The sequence below is a fragment of the Copadichromis virginalis genome, linkage group LG20, assembly GCF_057382275.1.
Source record: "Copadichromis virginalis isolate Kocher_CV1m ecotype Utaka linkage group LG20, C_Virginalis_male_GT1.1, whole genome shotgun sequence".
In the NCBI taxonomy this organism is placed as follows: Eukaryota; Metazoa; Chordata; class Actinopteri; order Cichliformes; family Cichlidae; genus Copadichromis; species Copadichromis virginalis.
The window spans coordinates 14,242,847-14,263,943 of NC_140637.1; the positions used below are offsets into that span (position 1 = coordinate 14,242,847).

General features: G+C 41.5%; 1 protein-coding gene across 1 annotated transcript in view; it reads right to left on the minus strand.

Annotated features, from left to right (window-relative positions):
- plxnb1a (plexin b1a) overlaps positions 1–21,097 on the minus strand; it is a 90,713-nt gene that overhangs the window by 27,678 nt on the left and 41,938 nt on the right. The window contains exons 5-18 of the mRNA XM_085445023.1: positions 20,228–20,410; positions 16,525–16,653; positions 14,544–14,644; positions 14,279–14,411; positions 13,947–14,103; positions 13,498–13,606; positions 12,862–12,970; positions 11,801–12,496; positions 10,346–10,444; positions 10,045–10,167; positions 9,595–9,688; positions 9,289–9,458; positions 4,934–5,085; positions 4,744–4,849 (exon numbers count right to left, since the gene is read on the minus strand). Of these exons, the coding sequence (XP_085301149.1) occupies positions 4,744–4,849; positions 4,934–5,085; positions 9,289–9,458; positions 9,595–9,688; positions 10,045–10,167; positions 10,346–10,444; positions 11,801–12,496; positions 12,862–12,970; positions 13,498–13,606; positions 13,947–14,103; positions 14,279–14,411; positions 14,544–14,644; positions 16,525–16,653; positions 20,228–20,410 (2,361 nt within the window). The remainder of the gene's footprint in view (positions 1–4,743; positions 4,850–4,933; positions 5,086–9,288; positions 9,459–9,594; positions 9,689–10,044; positions 10,168–10,345; positions 10,445–11,800; positions 12,497–12,861; positions 12,971–13,497; positions 13,607–13,946; positions 14,104–14,278; positions 14,412–14,543; positions 14,645–16,524; positions 16,654–20,227; positions 20,411–21,097) is intronic.

The window sequence follows — 21,097 nt, forward strand, 5'->3', positions numbered from 1 at the left end:
GTGGGACACCAGCGGCGTGATGATGTGCTGTGCAGAGTGATCTCCTATGTGGAAAGGGGACAGAGACCCTCGAGGAGGGAGCGGGCAAGTGAACCGGTTGATACGAAGAGATTTCTAAGGGCTTGGGACAAGTTAACTGTGAGAGATGGTGTGCTGTATCGAGTCTCCAAGAATCCAATCTCAAAGACAAAGACTTATCTGTATGTTGTGGGTGGCTGTAGCTCAGGTGGCAGAGCAGGTCAGCCACTAATCAGAAGGTCGGTGGTTCGATCCCAGGCTGCACCCTGGCTGCATGCCAAATATCCTTGGGCAAGATACTAACCCCGTGTTTGCCTACTGGTGGTGGTCAGAGGGCCCGGTGGCGCCTGTGTCCGGCAGCCTCGCCTCTGTCAGTGCGCCCCAGGGCAACTGTGGCTACAATGTAGCTTGCTATCGCCAGTGTGTGAATGTGTGTGTGAATGGGTGGATGACTGAATGTAGTGTAAAGCGCTTTGGGGTCCTATGGACTAGAAAAGCGCTATACAAATGCAGGCCATTTACCATTTGTTCCGCCAACCTTGCGGCTCGCTGTACTGAAAGGCGTCCATGATGAAGCCGTTCACCAGGGACAACAACGAACACTTAATCTGGCCAGGCATAGATTCTACTGGCCTGGTATGGCCAAACATGTGTCAGAGTATGTACGGTGCTGCAGAACGTGTGTTGTTAGCAAGTCGCCTGAGCCAGAGGCGAGAGCACCTTTGGAGAATATCAGAACATCAGAGCCTCTTGAACTGGTCTGCATAGATTTTTGGTCTGCGGAGGATTCGGCGAACAAATCAGTGGATGTGCTTGTGGTCACAGACCACTTTACTAAGATTGGGGCATAGAAAGGCCTGAGCTATCAGTCTGCTAAGGCGGTGGCACACCAACTCTGGCATAACTACTTCTGCATCTACGGCTTTCCGAAACGCCTTCACTCAGATCAGGGAGCTAATTTTGAGAGTGTGCTCATTGCCGAGCTATTGAATGTGGCAGGTGTCCAGAAGTCTCACACGACCCCATACCATCCGATGGGAAACGGCTCCTGCGAGAGGATGAACCGTACCTTGGGCAACATGATTCGTGCATTACCCCCAAGAGCCAAGCAAAGGTGGCCTGATGCACTGAAAGCTCTCACATTCGCCTATAACTGCACAGTCCATGAGACAACTGGCTATGCGCCATTTCTGCTGATGTTTGGCAGAGTGCCAAGACTGCCGATTGATGTGATCTTTGGCTCTGTTATTGAGCACCAAGACATCATGAACTATGATCGATATGTCCAGACATTGAGGAGGGACCTCAAAGAGGCCATGGATTTGGCGCAGGAGGTGGCACGCAAAAATTTGAAGCGTCACACGGACCTCTACAACCGGAAGGTGCGGGGAGCCCCAGTAGCGATTGGTGATCGCGTCCTTTTGGCCAACAAAAAGGGACGTGGCAAAAGAAAACTTGCTGATCGCTGGGAGAGTGTTGTCTATACAGTTTTTGACAAAAATGATGAGAGTCACACCTTTAAGCTGATGGATGATTCCACAGGGCAAGTGAAAGTTGTGCATCGCAACCTGATAATGCCAGTGAACTTCCTTCTTCTCAGTGGTGCTTCAGTTCAGGATGATGGAGATGAGCTTTCTGAGTCTGGCTCGCTGATGGTTGGATGCGACGGAGAAGCTGTCTGCAACTCATCAGTGGGCACGGCTGAATACAGGACGACAGCTTGGGTGTCTGACTTACCGTCTGCAGTGTCCAGCGACTCGCTGATGACAGAGGTTACTCGACCAGAAGGCAGCATGGTGGATCAAGAGCTTTCCTGTACCAGTGTTCCCCCTGTTGACACTGAGGAGCAGGTAGATGCCACCTCTGGTGGTCAACATTCTGACCTGCTTATGTCTGTGGCCCCAGTTGCAGCCTCCTCTGTTTTGGAGTTTGCAGCCATTACTGACAGTGACCAGGACAATGAAGCTGCTATTGAGGGTCATGTCTCGACCACAGTTGTTCCGCCCAACGCAGACTCGATTGATGTTAACAGGGTGGTGGGGACTCGTGCTAGATCGAGTGGGAGACGGTTACTTAAGCCTGTTTCCAGGTTGATTGAAATGATGCATCAGAGACCTGTTAAAGTTTAAATATTGTTGATGATGGTGAGTTGATTCTATTGTTGTTGAAGTGGGACTTTGATCTTTAGAATTGAAACTGATTATTTGTCGTTGATTTTTCTGTGTCAGAGTGGCGTACAGTTATGATGTGATGAAATATGTAACTGGCATATTTTGTTCTTTTTTTGGAAGGGGTCTGGCCAACTTCTTCTTCTACTTCCTTTGGGGATAGTCCTCTGACTGAATTTTCTTTGTGACTGTACGACCTGGTATTACTGAGCAGATTTATCACATGTTGGTAGCTGTGGATTAGCTATTGGATTTTTTTTTTTTTAAATCTTGTTCTTTTTTTTTTTTGAGGATTATTGGGTTTTTGTCCTCTGTGTTATGGTGACTGTGGTGTACCTGTTTTTTTTTTAAGGGTGTTTTTTTTGTTTGTGGTGTTTGTTTATTTGAGTGTGCAAGTGGAATTCAGCAGGGGGGAATGTAACAGTGTTTATGTGGTATTATTCCACTTGCCACAAATGTCAGTGTAATGGGGAAACAGCGCCCCCCCTCTCGGTGTGGCTGGTTAGGTGAGGCTGGCTGCAGTAATCGCTGCCAGTCTGCCGTAGCCATACGAGAGGTGAGTTGTATTGTTCCACACACGATATAGCTAAGTAGTACAGACACATAAAACATGTTTGATTAGCTGATGGGCACCGAGTGTAATAAGTGCTTAGTGGACACATGTCCAACACCAATTTTATGTACTTTTCATTTGTTTATTAATGTGTGAAACTATATGCTAAAGCGGAATGCTAATGAGATGTTCTGCCGTAGTGTGCTGTGCAGAGTGGTGTGTGGCGAGCCAGTGCACTGATAATACACCGTTGTTTCCATTCAGGTACATCACTTGTTGTTGCTGTTATTTTATTGTATATTAGAAATTGTAATATGGCTGCAGTAGTCGCTGCCAGTCTGCCGTAGCCATACGAGAATGTGCTGTGCGGAGTGGTGTGTGGCGAGCCTGTGCACTGATAATACACCGTTGTTTCCATTCAGGAAATAAAGTGGCAACGATCGATCAGAGACTCCTTGTCTTCTTAAAAACACAACACAACGCAGAGTCAAGGAGTCTGTTTGGGCCGAACTGTTGCAGCGGTATGAAGCAGAAACCGGTTACACAGACACATAAGTACAATATGTCAGGAAGGTGTACCTGCTGACTGATACAGTGCTTGAGCCACTATAAACCCAACAGTGGTTCTCAGGAAACAACTCCTTTTACTTTGAATCTTTAGGTCCTTTGTTACGTTTGTTACGTTGTTATGTTCCCATTTGAAGTTTAAACTTTTGAAATGTTTCATTTTATTTACATTTTTAGTGCATTATTTCTTTCTTTTTGACCCATTCGTGGTAGCTGGGTAATATGAATTTGGAGCTCTCTGAAGAGTGAACAGGCTTCTTTCTGAACAGTTTGGGGTTGACTCAACACTGTACGAGTAAGTCTAAATAACCGAAATGGACACAAATCAAGATAAATGATAAGAGAAAAAATGTTCAATTCATTAAATACAGAACAAACAGGCTGCTGACTGAGCCAACCTCAGCCTCTTAATTGTGGACCTCATCCTTTGTCATTCTCGACACATATCTTGCAAGGCCTTTCTCCTAAAATCTCTCTTTAGCATTGCTGTTTCTTGAACATGTGTGCATACACACAACCTAATGTATTATTATATTTTGTTTTGCTTTGTTCTCCTTTCGTCCCTCTTTTGCAAATGCTGGATTTTGGACTAAACAATTCAATTACCGTAGTTTTCGGGTCATATGCCGCTACTTTTTTCCCACGCTGTGAACACTGCGGCTTATACTGATGTGCGGCTAATGCATATTTTTTTTCTTGCGGCCAAAAACATTTTGCCTGGTAACAGTAGACCAATAAAATTTCTAAGTAGTATATATACGGTATATATTTTTACTGGTTGTTAAGAGACGTTGTAATGTTGTTTGTGCACTGTTCCGTAAAAAAAACATAAGCAACGTAATTTGTGTGTTACTGATACGTACGTATACTTAAAGGTAGCCGTGTAACAGGCGCTGTTCGAAGAAAAAAAAGCATTTGCAGTATGTGTTTTTGTATGTTACCTTAACATTTATGTTACCATGTTTATGTTACCTTACGGATTCAATTAAACGTTAAAAATCCTCACGTGTAATACCTCTGTGTAAATATCTTATATTACAATTGAAACGCATACGGCTTAAAATCCGGTGCGGCCTGTTCAAGTACAAAATTGATTTTCTTTCTAAAATTAGAGCATGCGGCTTTTAATCAGGTGCGCTCTGTAGTCCGGGATTTACGGTAAATGTTATTTATACAGCACCTAATCACACCAACAGTCGCCTCAAGGTGCTTTACGTTGTAAGGTAGAACCTACAATAATACATACAGAGAAAAAAAACAACTATAATATGACCCCCTATGAGCAAGCACAGCGGGAAGGAAAAACTCCCTTTCAAAAGGAAGAAACCTGCCGCGTCCGGTTGGGATGAAAGAAGGAAGACAGGAAAAACAGATTTGTACACACACATACTTCATTTTACAGTTTAATGTAAACACACTGATGGCTGCTTAATTTACCTGGAAATGGAAACACTGAGCTGACAGCCCGACTCCTCCTCCCATCACTTTGACTGAGGCCTTCTCACTCTTCTCCCCTCCACTGCTTGTAGTTTCACATACTATCCTACACAACAGAGTCACAGAACTGTCACAAAGGGAGTATGGTACATAAAAGAACGGTGTACACACAGGTGTGCCCCTGACTTGCCTTGAGGAGACTTCATATCTGCTGTGGATCACATTGCAAGGAACACCTGCCACTGTGACTGAGCCCTGGATGTCTTCGGCTCTCTGACCAAGGTTGGAGCCTGAAATGGTCACCACTGTCCCTCCCTCGACGGGACCGGATACTGGGTCCAGCTGTAACACAAGAGCAAACTGAATATTGTGCATGATCAAAACTGATATGTCTCAGTGGCCAAGTTAGGAGGATAGAAATGAGGGACCAGCGGGGACATAAGGATGTACTCATGGTATGATTGACCCATATGTACTGGTTCCTCAGCTGGAGTTACTATCATTTACTTCTACATCTGATTAGCTCACAGTGAATCCCTGAGCATAGAAAAAGAACTAATGTCACCATAAAGCAAAACAGAGTGACATTGTAATGAATTAAAACTTCTTCTTTTTTTATCTCCTTGTAGTCTTTTGTTATTTCCTGAAGCAAGAATTGTTGCTGGGGGTGGCAGGGCAAAGATAGGGGAAACACGCTCTAAACTTTACCAGTATGCCAGCATGAACTGTGTGAACAGCAGAAGGTGAGCATGCACATATTCGCATGAGCAACATAACAACAACAATAAAAGTGGGGCTCATCAGACTGTTGGATATATGTGGGGGGTTTTAACGTCAGTTATCTTGTATATTATTTTGAATGTAAATGGAAGAAATGAAATGATGAGGGTTTGGAGTCCGCTTTAATGCACAGGTGTTGTGAGCAAGCACCTCTCAACATACTGTGAGGAACGTAGATATTTGCCTTTAATGGCATAAAATGATAAGATTATGACACAGTAAATTTGTTTCTCTAGGCATCTGCTGAAGGTGGACATTATCTGTGTGCTCACCTTAAATCTGATTTCAACTTTGATTGTATGATAAAAAATCAAAACATATGAGACACATGTTATTATTCCCCCTCAGCAAATCACAATTTTTCAGTAGTGGAGAGGTCTGCATTTCCGTGTGATCCTGGGAGCCATTGTTTCTGGGGCATTAGCCACTCTTATGGTCTCCCACTGGCAAAACGAGCGATTCGGAAAACACAAATGAAGAGGAAGATTTGCAGCTCAACCACCTTGCCCGGAAGCAAGAAAATGGGAACCTTTCCTGGAACCCAGCTTGGGAAGGGGAACTTGAAGGCAAGTGTCTGCTGATCAGGCCTGTGTCCATAGGTCTTAATCAGGCATGCTTGAAAATATAACATAGATCATGCACCTTCCACATCAGGTGGAGGTTCATTGATATTAAGTTAGACTCTTTTTCTCCAATTGATCTTTCTGAGTTAACTTCAATAATTACTTCCTCCAAACCATCAACGTGTCTTTTAGACCCCATTCCTACAAAACTGCTCAAAGAAGTCCTGCCATTAATTAATTCTTCGATCTTAAATATGATCAACCTATCTCTAATAATCGGCTATGTACCACAGGCCTTCAAGCTGGCTGTAGTTAAACCTTTACTCAAAAAGCCATCTCTAGACCCAGCAGTCTTAGCTAATTATAGGCCAATCTCCAACCTTCCTTTCATATCAAAAATCCTTGAAAGAGTAGTTGTCAAACAGCTAACAGATCATCTGCAGAGGAATGGTTTATTTGAAGAGTTTCAGTCAGGTTTCAGAGCTCAGCACAGCACAGAAACAGCTTTAGTGAAGGTTACAAATGATCTTCTTATGGCCTCTGACAGTGGACTCATCTCTGTGCTTGTCCTGCTAGACCTCAGTGCAGCGTTCGATACTGTTGACCATAATATCCTATTAGAGCGATTAGAACATGCTGTAGGTATTACAAGTACTGCGCTGCAGTGGTTTGTATCATATCTATCTAATAGACTCCAATTCGTGCATGTAAATGGAGAGTCCTCTTCACACACTGAGGTTAATTATGGAGTTCCACAGGGTTCAGTGCTAGGACCAATTCTGTTTACATTATACATGCTTCCCTTAGGCAGTATCATTAGAAGACATAGCATACATTTTCACTGCTATGCAGATGACACCCAGCTCTATCTGTCCATGAAGCCAGATAACACACACCAATTAGTTAAACTGCAGGAATGTCTTAAAGACATAAAGACCTGGATGGCCGCTAACTTTCTGCTTCTTAATTCAGATAAAACTGAGGTTATTGTACTCGGCCCTGAAAATCTTAGAAATATGGTATCTAATCAGATTCTTACTCTGGATGGCATTACCTTGGCCTCCAGTAACGCGGTGAGGAACCTTGGAGTCATTTTTGACCAGGACATGTCCTTCAACGCACATATTAAACAAATATGTAAGACTGCTTTCTTCCATTTGCGCAACATCTCTAAAATTAGAAATATCCTGTCTCAGAGTGACGCTGAAAAACTAGTTCATGCATTTATTACTTCCAGGCTGGACTACTGTAATTCATTATTATCAGGATGTCCAAAAAACTCACTGAAAAGCCTTCAGCTAATCCAAAATGCTGCAGCAAGAGTCCTGACAGGGACTAGAAAGAGAGAGCATATTTCTCCTGTTTTGGCTTCCCTTCATTGGCTTCCTGTTAAATCCAGAATTGAATTCAAAATCCTGCTCCTCACATACAAGGTCTTAAATAATCAGGCCCCATCTTATCTTAATGACCTTGTAGTACCATATCACCCTATTAGAGCGCTCCGCTCTCGCTCTGCAGGCCTACTTGTTGTTCCTAGAGTATTTAAAAGTAGAATGGGAGGGAGAGCCTTCAGTTTTCAGGCCCCTCTTCTGTGGAACCAGCTTCCAGTTTGGATTCGGGAGACAGACACTATCTCTACTTTTAAGATTAGGCTTAAAACTTTCCTTTTTTCTAAAGCATATAGTTAGGGCTGGACCAGGTGACCCTGAATCCTCCCTTTGTTATGCTGCAATAGATGTAGGCTGCCGGGGGATTCCCATGATGCATTGAGTTTTTCCTTTCCAGTCACCTTTCTCACTCACTATGTATTAATAGACCTCTCTGCATTGAATCATATCTGTTATTAACCTCTGTCTCTCTTCCACAGCATGTCTTTATCCTGTCTTCCTTCTCTCACCCCAACCGGTCGCAGCAGATGGCCGCCCCTCCCTGAGCCTGGTTCTGCCGGAGGTTTCTTCCTGTTAAAAGGGAGTTTTTCCTTCCCACTGTCGCCAAAGTGCTTGCTCATAGGGGGTCATATGATTGTTGGGTTTTTCTCTGTATCTATGAAGCGCCTTGAGGCGACTTTTGTTGTGATTTGGCGCTATATAAATAAAATTGAATTGAATTGAATTGAATATATAAGTCATATTTCATGGTGATGAAATATAGGTAATGACTGAAAGAGTGCGGTCATGAATACAAGCAGATAAAATGAGATCAAATGGGCTAAGCCTCAGAGGTAGGGTGAGGAGTTGGAGTAGAGCCATTGCTCCTCCATATCGAAAGCAGCCAGTTTGGGTGGTTTCAGCATCTGGTTTGCATGCCAATGGGTCTGGTTCTTCTACAGCGCTTTTCTACTCTACCCGAGCACTCAAAGCTCTTTATATAACTAATTCATTCATCCAATCACTTTTTCTAAGCTGTTAAGTGCTTATTCAGTGGTTACTCTTTTGTGATACACAGTCATATTTACATTATTTGTAAAGTACGAATGATTTGCTTTGGTACCTGGTCAAATTTAAGCTCTCCTCTGTCTGCAGCAAACTCGCAGGCAGCAGCTTCTCCCCCCTCGCTCACATGCATGCGCAAGTGCTGTGCTCAGTCACCTAGTGCCTGAGCTCAGATCATACCAAAATTAGGGGGAATTTATGACTGTGCACTATTTGTTTTGAATATTGTGTGTAGTTTTTGTTTTATACAGTTGTCAATAAGGCATCTAACTATGAAACAAATTACACTCCAAAAGACTCCGGGCTTCTGAAAAAATGACCCAGGCTTAAGCCCAGTAAGCCACCCCCCCGCGCTCCGCCGATGGTTGACTCCAAATCTCCGAACACTATGTCGATCTGAGAAAGCAAGACCAAGACAGCGAGACAAAGACAAGACCAAGACCAAAGTCCGTCGAGACCAAGACAAGACCAAGACCACGTAAAAGTGGTCTCGAGACATCCAACTCTAGAACTGTGTCCATAGAACAGTTCATTCTAAGATCCCCCAGGAAGAACTGGAAAGTGTGGCTGGAAGCCTGGTTAGCCTGCTGCCATCACAATCCAGCTTCAGATAAGTAGAAAACAATGAATTTATATTGTCAGTTATGTTAGTTTTATGTTAAATGAGAGTTAACAATGCCCCATGTGTGACGAAAAACTTTTTGGTTTTCCTTTCAGCCCTACTTAATGAAAGTGAGTAAAGTGTTGGAAAGAAGGTAGAAATATCTTACAAAGTGGATGACTGGTGCTGGGCAGGTGTGCTTGATCTCATCAGTGCAGGAGTCTTGGTACACACAGTGAGAACTGCTGGCCCCACCACACCAAACGCAGCCATACTTGGGGTCAGCTGTGCGACACCGGCTGCAGTCTGACCGCCCCACCGAACAATTGAACAGAGTCACTGAAGCAAGAGAGGGTATAAAGTAAACAGAGAGCACTATAGTAGTAAATATGAAATGAATGCACTATACACAAAACTATTGTACTCTAAACAACAGTTGTCTATAGTGCAACTATGCACAGCTATGCAAACCCACCATACAGATCCTCAGCGCTGTCAATGAGGAAGTTGTTTTTTCTCCTCACATTGATTGTGGTTGGGTACTCCTCCAGCGAGACCGAGTACACATACTGAAACAAGACGAGCAGTCAAAAAGAATAATGTGTACAAGGTCGTGTGATGCAAACCATGTGTACAGCTGTTACAGCGTACGTCCAGTTATCTGGTTGAGAGCTAATGAAGCTCACTGATGCAAAAACAGGCTTCGTTCAGCACATGTCCCTCGTTTATTGGTGTAACATAGGACTAGTTGTAATGTTGGCTGTGCTAAACAGGTTATCATTAATAAATAAGTATTTATAAATCATCATTTAAAGGCAGCTTTTTATTGAAACTGGTGTACAAACACACACAGGACGTTTACTCAGTTACACTGAGACAGACAATCAGAGTAGTTATCAGTCTTTCAGACTTGCAGTAATCTGACCTGATGCGGTTGGCAGGTGATAAAGAAGACTGATGGCTTTGCAGTATCCGGCTGCACTGAGGCATCCACTACCACTGACTTATTCTCAATGTCCAGTACACACTCGTAGTTTAAATCTTCATCCTGAATGTACAGAGTGGACCCACAAATACATTCCAAAATAAACACATTATTAACTTATGTGTCCTGGTATCAACACAAAAGAGTTTCTAAAAGTGTTTTTGACTGACAAAGTGAAACAAATCTCAATTTTAAAATATGTAACAGAGAATATATGTTGAGATTTAAGGATGAGACAAACCTGAAACAGGTTTAGGTATTGTCCCACCAGAGTGATCTTCCGCTCAACATTGACAGGGAGAAGAGGAGAATCCTGAACTTTCTCGACACACGGGCATTCCTGAGGACACGGCAAAATCATTTACACATACAGACAATACAGCCATTTATAGACCTGCACATGCATCCTGCCCTCAACGTTTAATGTTACGCAGGCACCTGCTCATTTCTTTTTTCTTTCACTGAACATCTATAAGAACTAAAATCTTCAGGGTTAATAAAATCCTAATTAATTCTCCAGCTCTGGACATTTTTGTTTGTTTGTTTATTTTTTAAAGTTCATATTTTTACTCTGATTTGGACAAATTTGATATAGGCAATGGGTAAAAGGTAGTTTGGGACAAGCCACATTCTACTTCCATCCACCAAACTAAGAACAACCCCACTAAACTGTCCATTTAAAAAATAAGATGGTGCCCTTACTATAGATAATGATGTATATTATGGATAAGAATTCTTCTGTTCATCTTTGAAATACAAGCTGTCAAAGAAAAGTAAATCCCATAAAAAACGTTGCTGTCCTAGAAAAAATGCAAACAAAATATAAAACTAAGAGAAACAAAAAGACGATAACCAACACAAAGACATGTCCCACAATGTAGCATAAGATGTATGAGTAAAGCACAGGGACGGACGCTTAGCTTGTAGCACTGTAATATCATGCTAGTGCTCAACAAGTTAACAGCTATGATATGATGATAGACAATCCACTGAACCTCAAAAAAATTCCAGTAATGTCAGTCATTGCTGGTTTGGCACCTTTTGCAAACCACCTAGAGTAAAGCTTTAAACCTAAACTTGGGGTGGCTGTAGCTCAGGCGGTAGAGCAGGTCACCTACTAACTGGAAGGTTGGTAGTTCGATCCTAGTCTGTTAGGAAGAACTTAGAAAAAAGTGCTTGTGCGAATGGGTGAATGCACAAGTTGCGTACTCAAGATAGAGTAGAAAAGCACTATATAAGAACTATTTGCTTACCTAGCCTTATTAAAGGGTATTTTTTGTAGATGCAATTTGAGTTTTTTGTTTTTTGTATTTATTTATTTACACACACACACACACACACACACACACACACACACACACACACACACACACACACACACACACACACACACACCTTTCTAACCAAGCTAGCTACAGTTGGCTGACAGCTCTTTCTTCAAAATCTCCTTTTGGTAGTAAAAATGCTAATATTGAGGCTTTAATAGACAGAAATCAGTGAGTACGAGCAACTTAAGCTGTCTGTTCAGCTAAGCAAACTGCCAGATACATGTAGCTTCACAGTGCATGGCACTGATTCTTTTTACCTGTCAACAGGAGACAAATAAGCCTATTCCCCTAAATGTATATTTAGGGGATTTAAGTGGTTCCTCTTGGTGACTTGTGACAGTAGTTCTTTTTCTGGCTTTGGCACTCACCAGAAAATAAGAGTCAATTGTAGAATCAGATTGGGAGTTCTCTCCAGAATCAAAGCTGAGGTCAATATCTGTTTCAGGTGATTGTGTCAATACAAATGTCGGAATGACAGATGAACTTGTTGAGACCACCTCACTCTCTGGGTTCGTCGACCTGTTCAGCCACAGTGGTGAGTCATTCTCTTGAGTTTTGGAATCTCTTGGGTCTGATAAAAGGGTTACTTCGCTGGAAGCGCTCATGCTCATTTCAGAGGAAGATCCACCAGATGGTTCAAAAGAATGAGAGTCTGTTTGGTGACTAGTGCTGCTGGGTAATGGAGTGACTGTGTGTCTTTGTGTGATATTTAAGCTATCAGTGAGCTGATCCTTTGAAAAACCTCTGGTAGGTTCATCAGTACCCTTTGTTGTTCTTCCCACATCGAAGAAGCCAATGGTGGTGACCTCAGTGTGCTCCGTAGAGGTCCTGACAGAGGGAGAAGTTGTAGGGAGGCCAATAGGTGTGATGGATTCAGCATTGGGGGTTGTTGGTGGCATTACTTTGATTGTAGTGGTGGGGACAGCTGTAGTGGTGGGAGCAGATGTCTTTGTGGGTGGTGGCTGTGTTGTTGCAGTAGTTGTTGTTGTAGCAGTCGGGACAGTAGGAGGTGGAGGGGTCAGTTTTCTGCTGGGTGTTGGTGTGGTGGGGGTTGGAGGTTTGAACTTGACGATGAGGAAACACAAGTGAATAAGCAAAGGGGGGAGGGGGAGGGGAAGGGAAAAGAAGCATGGGGAAGACAAATTAGGATAAAACAGAAGGTGAAAGCAAAAAAACATTAAGGAGTAACTTATGAGTAACATAAAAACATTCATGGTAAACCAAAAAATAGAACAGGGACAGTAAATAAAAAAATAAACAGAACTACAACAAACAACAGAAAATGCATGCAAAAATTGGTATGTGTGGTGCGAAAAGCAGTATGATAAATGCTCATAAAACAAACAACACTCTTAGGCTATCCGTTTCCCCTTATAGAATCTATATGCACAGCACAGTTAAAAGCCCTCTCTGTGTCGTGCAGACTCACATTTTGGTTGTAGACAGTCACTCCTTCGGTGCAGACATGTTTATGTGTGCAGACATGCTGGTGGATACACCAGTTACACCCCCAACGACTGCTGATACACCCTTGGCATCTGGGAGAGAACACAGCAATGTTAAAAAAACATGATCGCAATCTCTGAAAGGGCTGTTATGACAACAATCAGACTCTTTCACACAACCCAACGCTACATTACACTTACTATACAAACAAAGAAAATAATCATTGTAACTGAAACATATAAAAATTATTATGAATTTTTCCAAGCAATTCCTATGGAAATATCGGGTTAGGGCTATTTCTGTGACCGTGCAGACTTCACTGAAAAATTTCTGTTACAATGCACCAACTAAACAAGTGGCCCAGGTGGTGGACTTCAAAGAAGTATACCAGGAATAGCTACTTAGCCATAGTGTGTCCAGTTGTCCATGTCCGTATCCACAACAGGGTTAATTAAGCCAAAGTGCTAACAATTGAGACTCAGACACCTAATGTGCAAACAGGCATTCTTACTGCAGTAACAAGCTGAAAACACCTTACTAGCATCTAATGCATTTCGCCAAATTAGATTTAATAATGCGAGTGTGTGTACGCATGTGTCTTGGTTAGAGAGGTACTCACGGCCTGCGTCCAGACAGCTGCTGCACCAAGCTGCAGTTGTAGAAGGTGAATTCTGTCTCTGCTACCGTGACATTTATGAAGCGCAGCGATAAGGTAACCATTACAAACTCTGCAACAAGTAAGCCAGGACACGTTAGCTTCAAGTTGACTGATCAATAAATCAAAAATGTGCACGGAGTAACTACATACAAATTCTTTGAAATTCTCAGTGAGCGACTGGAGGACACTATTTGAGGGCAGCCTCAACTTTGCTTTTACAAAGAGAATAGTAAGTAAAACCTGAATATATGTCATGTATCTTTGTCATCTGACACTAGCTATTGTTTGCACTTTAGAAGGAAGTAGCTTTCACATTGCCACTTAGAAACAAATACATGCAAGTTGTGAATCAGTCCAAAAACACTCCAGCCACTATTTACAACAGTTACATGAGTGGATGCAACACCCACCATCTCCATGGCTAATGGGGGGCAGACTGCTGGCATCAGGGGTGGAACATATCACACCAGCAGTAGTGAGCAAAGCCGGTGTTTCTGTATACTGGAAGAAGCAAGAATAGGCCTCGCCTTGTTTTAGACTGGGTAGGCCTTCTACTGACACTGTAATCTACATAGGAAAGGACAGTATGAAGAAAGAAAGGAGGAAAAGAGACAAAGAGGGCATTTCATTAAAGTAAATGGTTACTTTTTAACTCTACCCACTGAGGGTTTAATTCAAGAACTGGAAACAACAACAAAGTAATCTTGTGCTTCGATCTGCTGCCCCTTTCCCCCTGTATTACATCAGTTTCCTCTCCACGGCTGATATTGTAGAGGCTGAGGTGTTGGATACTGAGACACTGCTGTGTCTGGTTGAAACTCCACAACCAGTGACCCTGCTCAGATCCTCGCTGGCACTCCCACCGCTGACCACAGCTGAATAATGTTACATGTAAGAAAATCGAATAAGATCAGAAAAGAGAATCATGGCCACAGTAAAGATGCATTTACATCTCCCTATATCTTAAAGGAAAATTAATATGATAATAATAATAATACATTTCTTACCGTCCCTCCAGGACACACCAGCCACAATAGGGGTCTCTGGCAGACAGACAGGACTGACAGTCTAAGTGATCCCCACATTCTGCCACTGGACGTTTCTCTACCTGAAATGAAGAAAGAAAGAAGAAGTAAGGCTAAACTAGTGAGGTGATTAAAGTAGATAACAATGGCACTAATGTCCTATGAATCCTATGAAGTCTTTAAAGTGAACCAATCTTTTTTTATATATAAAATCTTCAGCTTCAAATAAAGCGAAAATTGTTCATATGTGAACATGGATAATCATGAGTAAGTCAATAATCTTGTGGTAAAATGTGAATGCTTTTTATAGGCATATGGCTTTACAAAGATTTTAACTTGCATCAGAGTCCCTGGGAACTCATCAAACTGGCAACCACAATGTAATAACTTGGACTTGATAATTGGTTTATTGCATTACTGTGGCAAATACTGAAGAGGTTGTCTTTGGTTTTTAATGTGATAATTGCTTTGCTTTAGTGAAAATGGAAATAAAGACAAATTATGGCAAAATGACATAAAAACAATTCTTAAATATTTAGTTAGCTATACATGTAATCTTTAGCTAGCTAGTTTGAATGTTATACTCAATATTTGTTTCAGCTTGTAATGACAGTTTTATTGTGTTTATATTTCCTTTTTATTCACATCAGACTACTAAAGATGGCTAAGTTGCTCATTACAAAATAAATCTGCCATACTTACCGACACGTACGAAGCGAGATATTTAATCTCTAGCTCTCTAATCTTAGCTTCACATTTAACTATGTTTGTCTCAGTAACTATAATAACAGTGTTATGGCCCTTTGTGTGTCCTGTTTCTTCAAGCCAGACCAATATGAGTCAGTAGCTAGCTCGGCTGACTAGCTAACAAATATTTACACTGGCTGCTCGCCTACAAACATCTACTGGACATTTAATTGAGTTCAATCCACTTTCAGTTTTATTTATATAGCAACAAATCACAACAACAGCTGCCTCAAAGCACTTTATATTGTAAGTTAATGACCCTACAATAATACAGCTAAACTTAATCTAACTAGAAATTCAAGCACTAAAGATAGGTAACAAAAAGTAATACTATTTATTGACGCAAGGCTGATGCTGTACTGTGTGTTTTTATTTATGTACTTTTTTAACTTAATGCAGAAAAAGAAGCTTGGATTTAGGAATGCTAATGCTATCTTTGTCACACATTACTATGAAAAAGAAACTTTAGGAAGTAGGAGCTCTCCTATTTACATATTGTCTTTTATCCCTTTTATTGTTGGCATTGGTTAACCACATAATTTTTTTTCTAACTACCATAAACTGAACTTCACTTTTCGCATGCAAATATACCAGCAGTCTCTTGACAAATGCAATGTATATGAGGAAACTGGAACTGCCTCACATGTGTATGCTAAATGTAACTTCTGCTGCGCTACATTCAGGTGCTCCGTGGTGTCGGACTGACACAATCAATTTTGTGTATAGACTTGCAGTTTCCCCAAGTCCATTTATCAGCATCTATAGCTACCCACACACACTCTGTAGGGAGTGTGCCAACACAATGGAGGCCACTTTCTCTGATCAATACCATTGTTAAAAGCGACTTTACACCTCCTGCAGACTGTTGTACAACTCACAGTGGGGTTAGTGACTTTTGACCTCAACAGCCAGCTGGCCTCAGTGTTTTCTTTTACTCTTTGGCTTATATTCTGTTATCCTCTTTTATTAGTGAGAGAGAAACAGCTTGAGGAAGACGCAAAGCCTGAAAAACTCTGACAAACAATAAATAGTGTTGACGATGGATTACAATCCATGTTCAGTCTTGTGTATGGAGACATCTGGTTGAGTGGTTGAATGGGGATACTCAGTCAAAAAAAAAACAAAAAAACAAACCCTGCAGCTGTTGAATATTTGGACTTAAAATATGGGAAACCTAAAACTATCCTAAAGTGTTTATAATTCATTGTAAACTTACCGTGGTTTTGGTCATGATGTAGATATGTCCTCCATTCTGATCCAACAAAAGGTCACTGTTAATGGGAGAGTTGGGGTGGATCGTTGTGTTCTCGTATACCTCCACAGTGCCATCTCGGCCAAGATAAACCTGGACGTTTATAGCAGAAAAGCACAAGACATAGAATTCGTGGTATACATGACGTAGCAAATATCAGTCCAACTCAATTTGAATTTCCAGGACAGAAAGGATGAGCGTGATCTATTCCCCTCACTGCAGGACTAAACTGAGACAGGCAAAAAAATAAAAGACAAACGAATACCTTCTTCAGCGTACAACTCAAACACAAATCAAATCAGACTTGCAAAGGAGCGCAGTAGAAGTGGGCATGAATGTGATTATCACACAGTCAAATCTAATATGAAGTACAGGAAGACACCTCTGGCTTAAGCAATTCCCAGGCATTCAAACTCTCATGTTACTTCATGTTAATGAGATCACTGTGGACAGAATGGAGAATCAGTTATCCCATTAAGAGGATGCACTCAACACATAATGGCATGGGAAGCTGCTTTGTAATGCTCTGTGACTTTGGAACATTAAAGAGATGTGTCCATCATAGAAACTTTTTTTAAGCTGAAAATGGCAGGCCATCTCCTGGAAACAGCTAGCTATGAGCAACAACCTGACTCTAGCCTACTGCTCCTTAACAGTAAATCAATGTTCCTCCATTATTTGTCATTTTACTATTGCTGGGATTAAAAAAACCCACTTCCAGGATAGCGACCAACACCATCCCGTTTTGACTTTTATTTTGAAACTTCTGACATAAACCAATTCAGGAACACCACTGCTCTTCCACTTGCTCATTCAAAACAAGGAAGTTAACCATCAAGACGTCCAGGTGACTTGTATCTCCACCACGCTAATGCTTCTTTAAGGTATTAAGTGGCAATCATCAGGCCTGAAAAACAAAGCCAATACTTAATTTCCCAGAGCAGCATCTAATGCGCACTGAAGGCTGTCTCTGAAAGCAAGTCAATCTCCAAAGAGCTCCATGTCAAAATATCCAACATCCATCTTTAAAGTGTCTATACCTAATTTTCCCCCTTCTGACACCAATAAGGGAGATGTTTTTTCGTAATCACTCACCCATTTGTTAATACTTAAAATTAGGGCTGTGTAGCCAACACCTGTCTGATGGGACTCACTTATCTCAGCTATTTCGTTCACTGAACTGGACCTTTTGACCGTGTTTGTGGTGGATCGTTATTAATGGAATTATCTGACAAATATCACGGCCCTCTGTGTGATGCAACCTTTCCAAGATGCTTTGGCTCCACTTTAGTGAAATTCTAGTCTTTTAGCACCAATTAATAGGTGTCTGTGTCTGTCTATTGCAGTAGACAGCTGTAGTCAGCCCTCAAAAATATGTTCACTTGTGGCTCTAAAAACCAAGCCAGCAAAGAAATCACAGACACTGTTTCTTAAAAATGTCATTATTCATTCAGAATTATACATCCACTAGCCCATCGTCTTCATAAGATAGTTTGTACAGTGAGTCCTTTCCTAATTCTGCGACAAGTTTTCATACCCTGAGACTGTTATTTACTCATTCAGCAACACAATCCTTATAAATTGTCTGAAAGGAGAGACTATAAGCCAAATTAAGCACCAACTGTCAGCAGAATTTAAAGAATTCTGAATCTACAGTCATGAAAAAAAATGTACCCACTCTTCACACACCTATAACTTAATAACAAATAATCTAGTCTTAAAATTAAATGAACAACCCCAAAGAAGCCTTAGGTGAGAGGTGAAATCTATTCAAGAAATTGATACAAGTCCATTGACCTTTTTTACACGCTCCTTAGACAATCTGTTTGGACAACAACACGTATTATTATTTTTAAAAAGTGTTGTTTGACAACCTAAGCACACCTTTACTCCTTCTGTAGGAAATAAGAGGGTAAGTAGCAGGCAGGTGCTCCTAATCAAATGCACATTAATGAATCATTAGCAAGTGTGAGCATCTCTATAAAAGCAGAGGTTTCAGCAGTTTGCCTGTCTGAAGAATTTATGTGTGTGGGTAACACACTGCTAAGGAGAAAAGACATTGACGATGATCTTAGAGAAGCAATTGTTGCTCCCATCAATGTGGGAAGGGTCATAAGGTCCTTTACAGACAAGGTCAGATTGTTCATTGCTCAGGCAAACTGCAAGGAGCCAGAGAGCTTCATCTCAGACTATACAGGTAAATGTTGAAGTTCTTAACAGCATAATTAAAAAACTGAACAAATATGGCTTATTTGGAAGAATTGCCGCAACAAAGCCTCTTCTCTCTAAAAAGAACACGATAGCACGGCGTAGATTAGATTTGCAAAGTTGCAAATTTTATAAACAGAATAAATATATTTACAACCTGCGTGGATGAAAAGTACTGTACTTCCTGCACTCGAGTTCCTACATGTTCAGTGTGGTTTTTGTACCAGTTAAACAAGGAAGCAGTAAGATGGTCGTTGTTATGTTTTCCATTTTATGCTTCCATCCATAATGCTCGCGTAAGCCAAACAACCTCCAGCTCTAGCTCCACAGTTAATGTACCAATGTAAGAGCAGTATCGATTGTTTTATTGAAACCTTGGTGTGAAAACAAATATGCGCAGTTAGGCAAATGCAGAAATGGTCTTTTAATTCCAACAAAGCAACGCAGGTAAAGCCTGCTGACTACAACCACAAAAATCAAGTCAGTTACACCAATTACAGACCATCAACATATTACTGCAGTATTACATTTAAAGTGGGTCACCAGTTGTCAACCTCTTTCCTCTGAAACACAAACACGCGCTCAAATGGAGTCCCATATCTGGATGCTGTGGAATTTGTCCTGCTGTGATACGCTAATCCTGTTACAATAGCTTTTTTCAGATGACTACGTTGAGTGCAGCTTTGATCTGCTACCTAAAAGTACTAAGTCTGGCTCTGTGTCTCACTCTCTCTAGTTGACACAAGAACACACACACACAAACAGAGCAAAACAGGTTGTGTCTACAATCCTCTTATCTTGATCCCTTCATGTAACTATCACATCTATGCAGATGTTGTTCAGAAGGTAGAAGCGTTCTCTTTTCTTGTTTTGTTTTGTACAGAAGAGCTGAAAACATCACTTAGACTTTGATAAAAAGTCTAAGTGATGTTAGAAATCTACTCTGGACGAAACTTTCCAACAAAAACCCCCCCAAAATAAGACCCTGTCTCCAACATGTTGCAGTGTGCAGAAGAAAAAGCAAACCCGTTAAGCGTGGGATCACAAAGGTATGCTAGCCTGTGTTTGTTGGAACACTGTGAATGCTGGAATGATAGGAATCTTCCAGGCCGGAGTCACACAGTGATGTAGAAGTATATGGGAACTGGCGTGGACTTGGATTAAATATCTTTGAAATTGGATTTGTGTGTTTCAGGGTGTTTTATGTGGTGTAAGGTGTGTTTTGCTGAGATGTGAATCATAGACAAGTTAGAGCACAAAGGCAGGCCTGCGTGGACACAGATCCAGTTAATCCCTGACACTTATGTGAGCGCGATGAATGAAAAATTAGACCACCGGGTTAATAAGAAACTGGTAGAAATATTTCCATGAGTCAGGGGTTTCTCCCTGCCTCCCACTCTGCGCACCAGGGGAGGCTCTCCAAGGTCACACAGAAACAAAAACTAAAAGTCTGAGCTACCTTATGAAGGGTCCCTTTGGAGTCTCCCAGGAATGCGATGCTATGTCCATCCCTGACACTGACTGCCACGGCGGTGAGACGGGCAGATGAGGTGTGCCATGCAGGTTTAGCTTTCAGCGGTTCCCTGTTTGCCATTGGACTTGGGGTGTGGTCGGAGCCGCAGGGATATGCCTTCAGGGTATTCTAAAACATGTGACGGGATAGAGAGTTTGTCTTGCTGGTTCATCTTCAAATAAACACAACAGAGACTTTTATTGCTACAATTTCAAGCTACATTTAAATTTTTATATCACATTTCAAATACAGCTATTATTTTTCCCTTGTTGTTTTAAGTCATGCCAAACATCTAAAGCTTTAGAGCAAATAAGTTTATATTCCCACTGTTGCCTCAGAGCCTCTGAATCCTCTTAATACATCGTAAGAGGATTGCACCATAGATTAAAGCAGACTCATTCAGAGACATGGTCTCTCCTTTCCTTTGGCTTTGCAAAGCAACCACTCCAAATTCCGCTTTTCCACTAAGTCTCCAAGCTCTGCTTCTAGATAATTGGCCCTGGAGGAGGAGGAGGAGGAGGAGGAGTGGGTAGAATGAGAGATCTTTTTTTAGTTTGCTCAGTTTGTTTATTAAGAAAATAATGATAACGTTTCATCATTGCTAGGAGGGGAACTTCATGATTTAATACAACTTTATCTTCCCCATTCATCTATTTCCTTACTTTCATTTCCTCCTCTTTTGCACTATATTCCACAGGCTTTCTCTTCACGTCTCTGTTTCTTCCCCTCTCTCCCTTTCTATTTTCTTCTGCCCGTGGCTTTCAAAAGAAGACTCGTCCTTCCTTGTCAGAGCTCATTAAGCAGTTTCACATATGA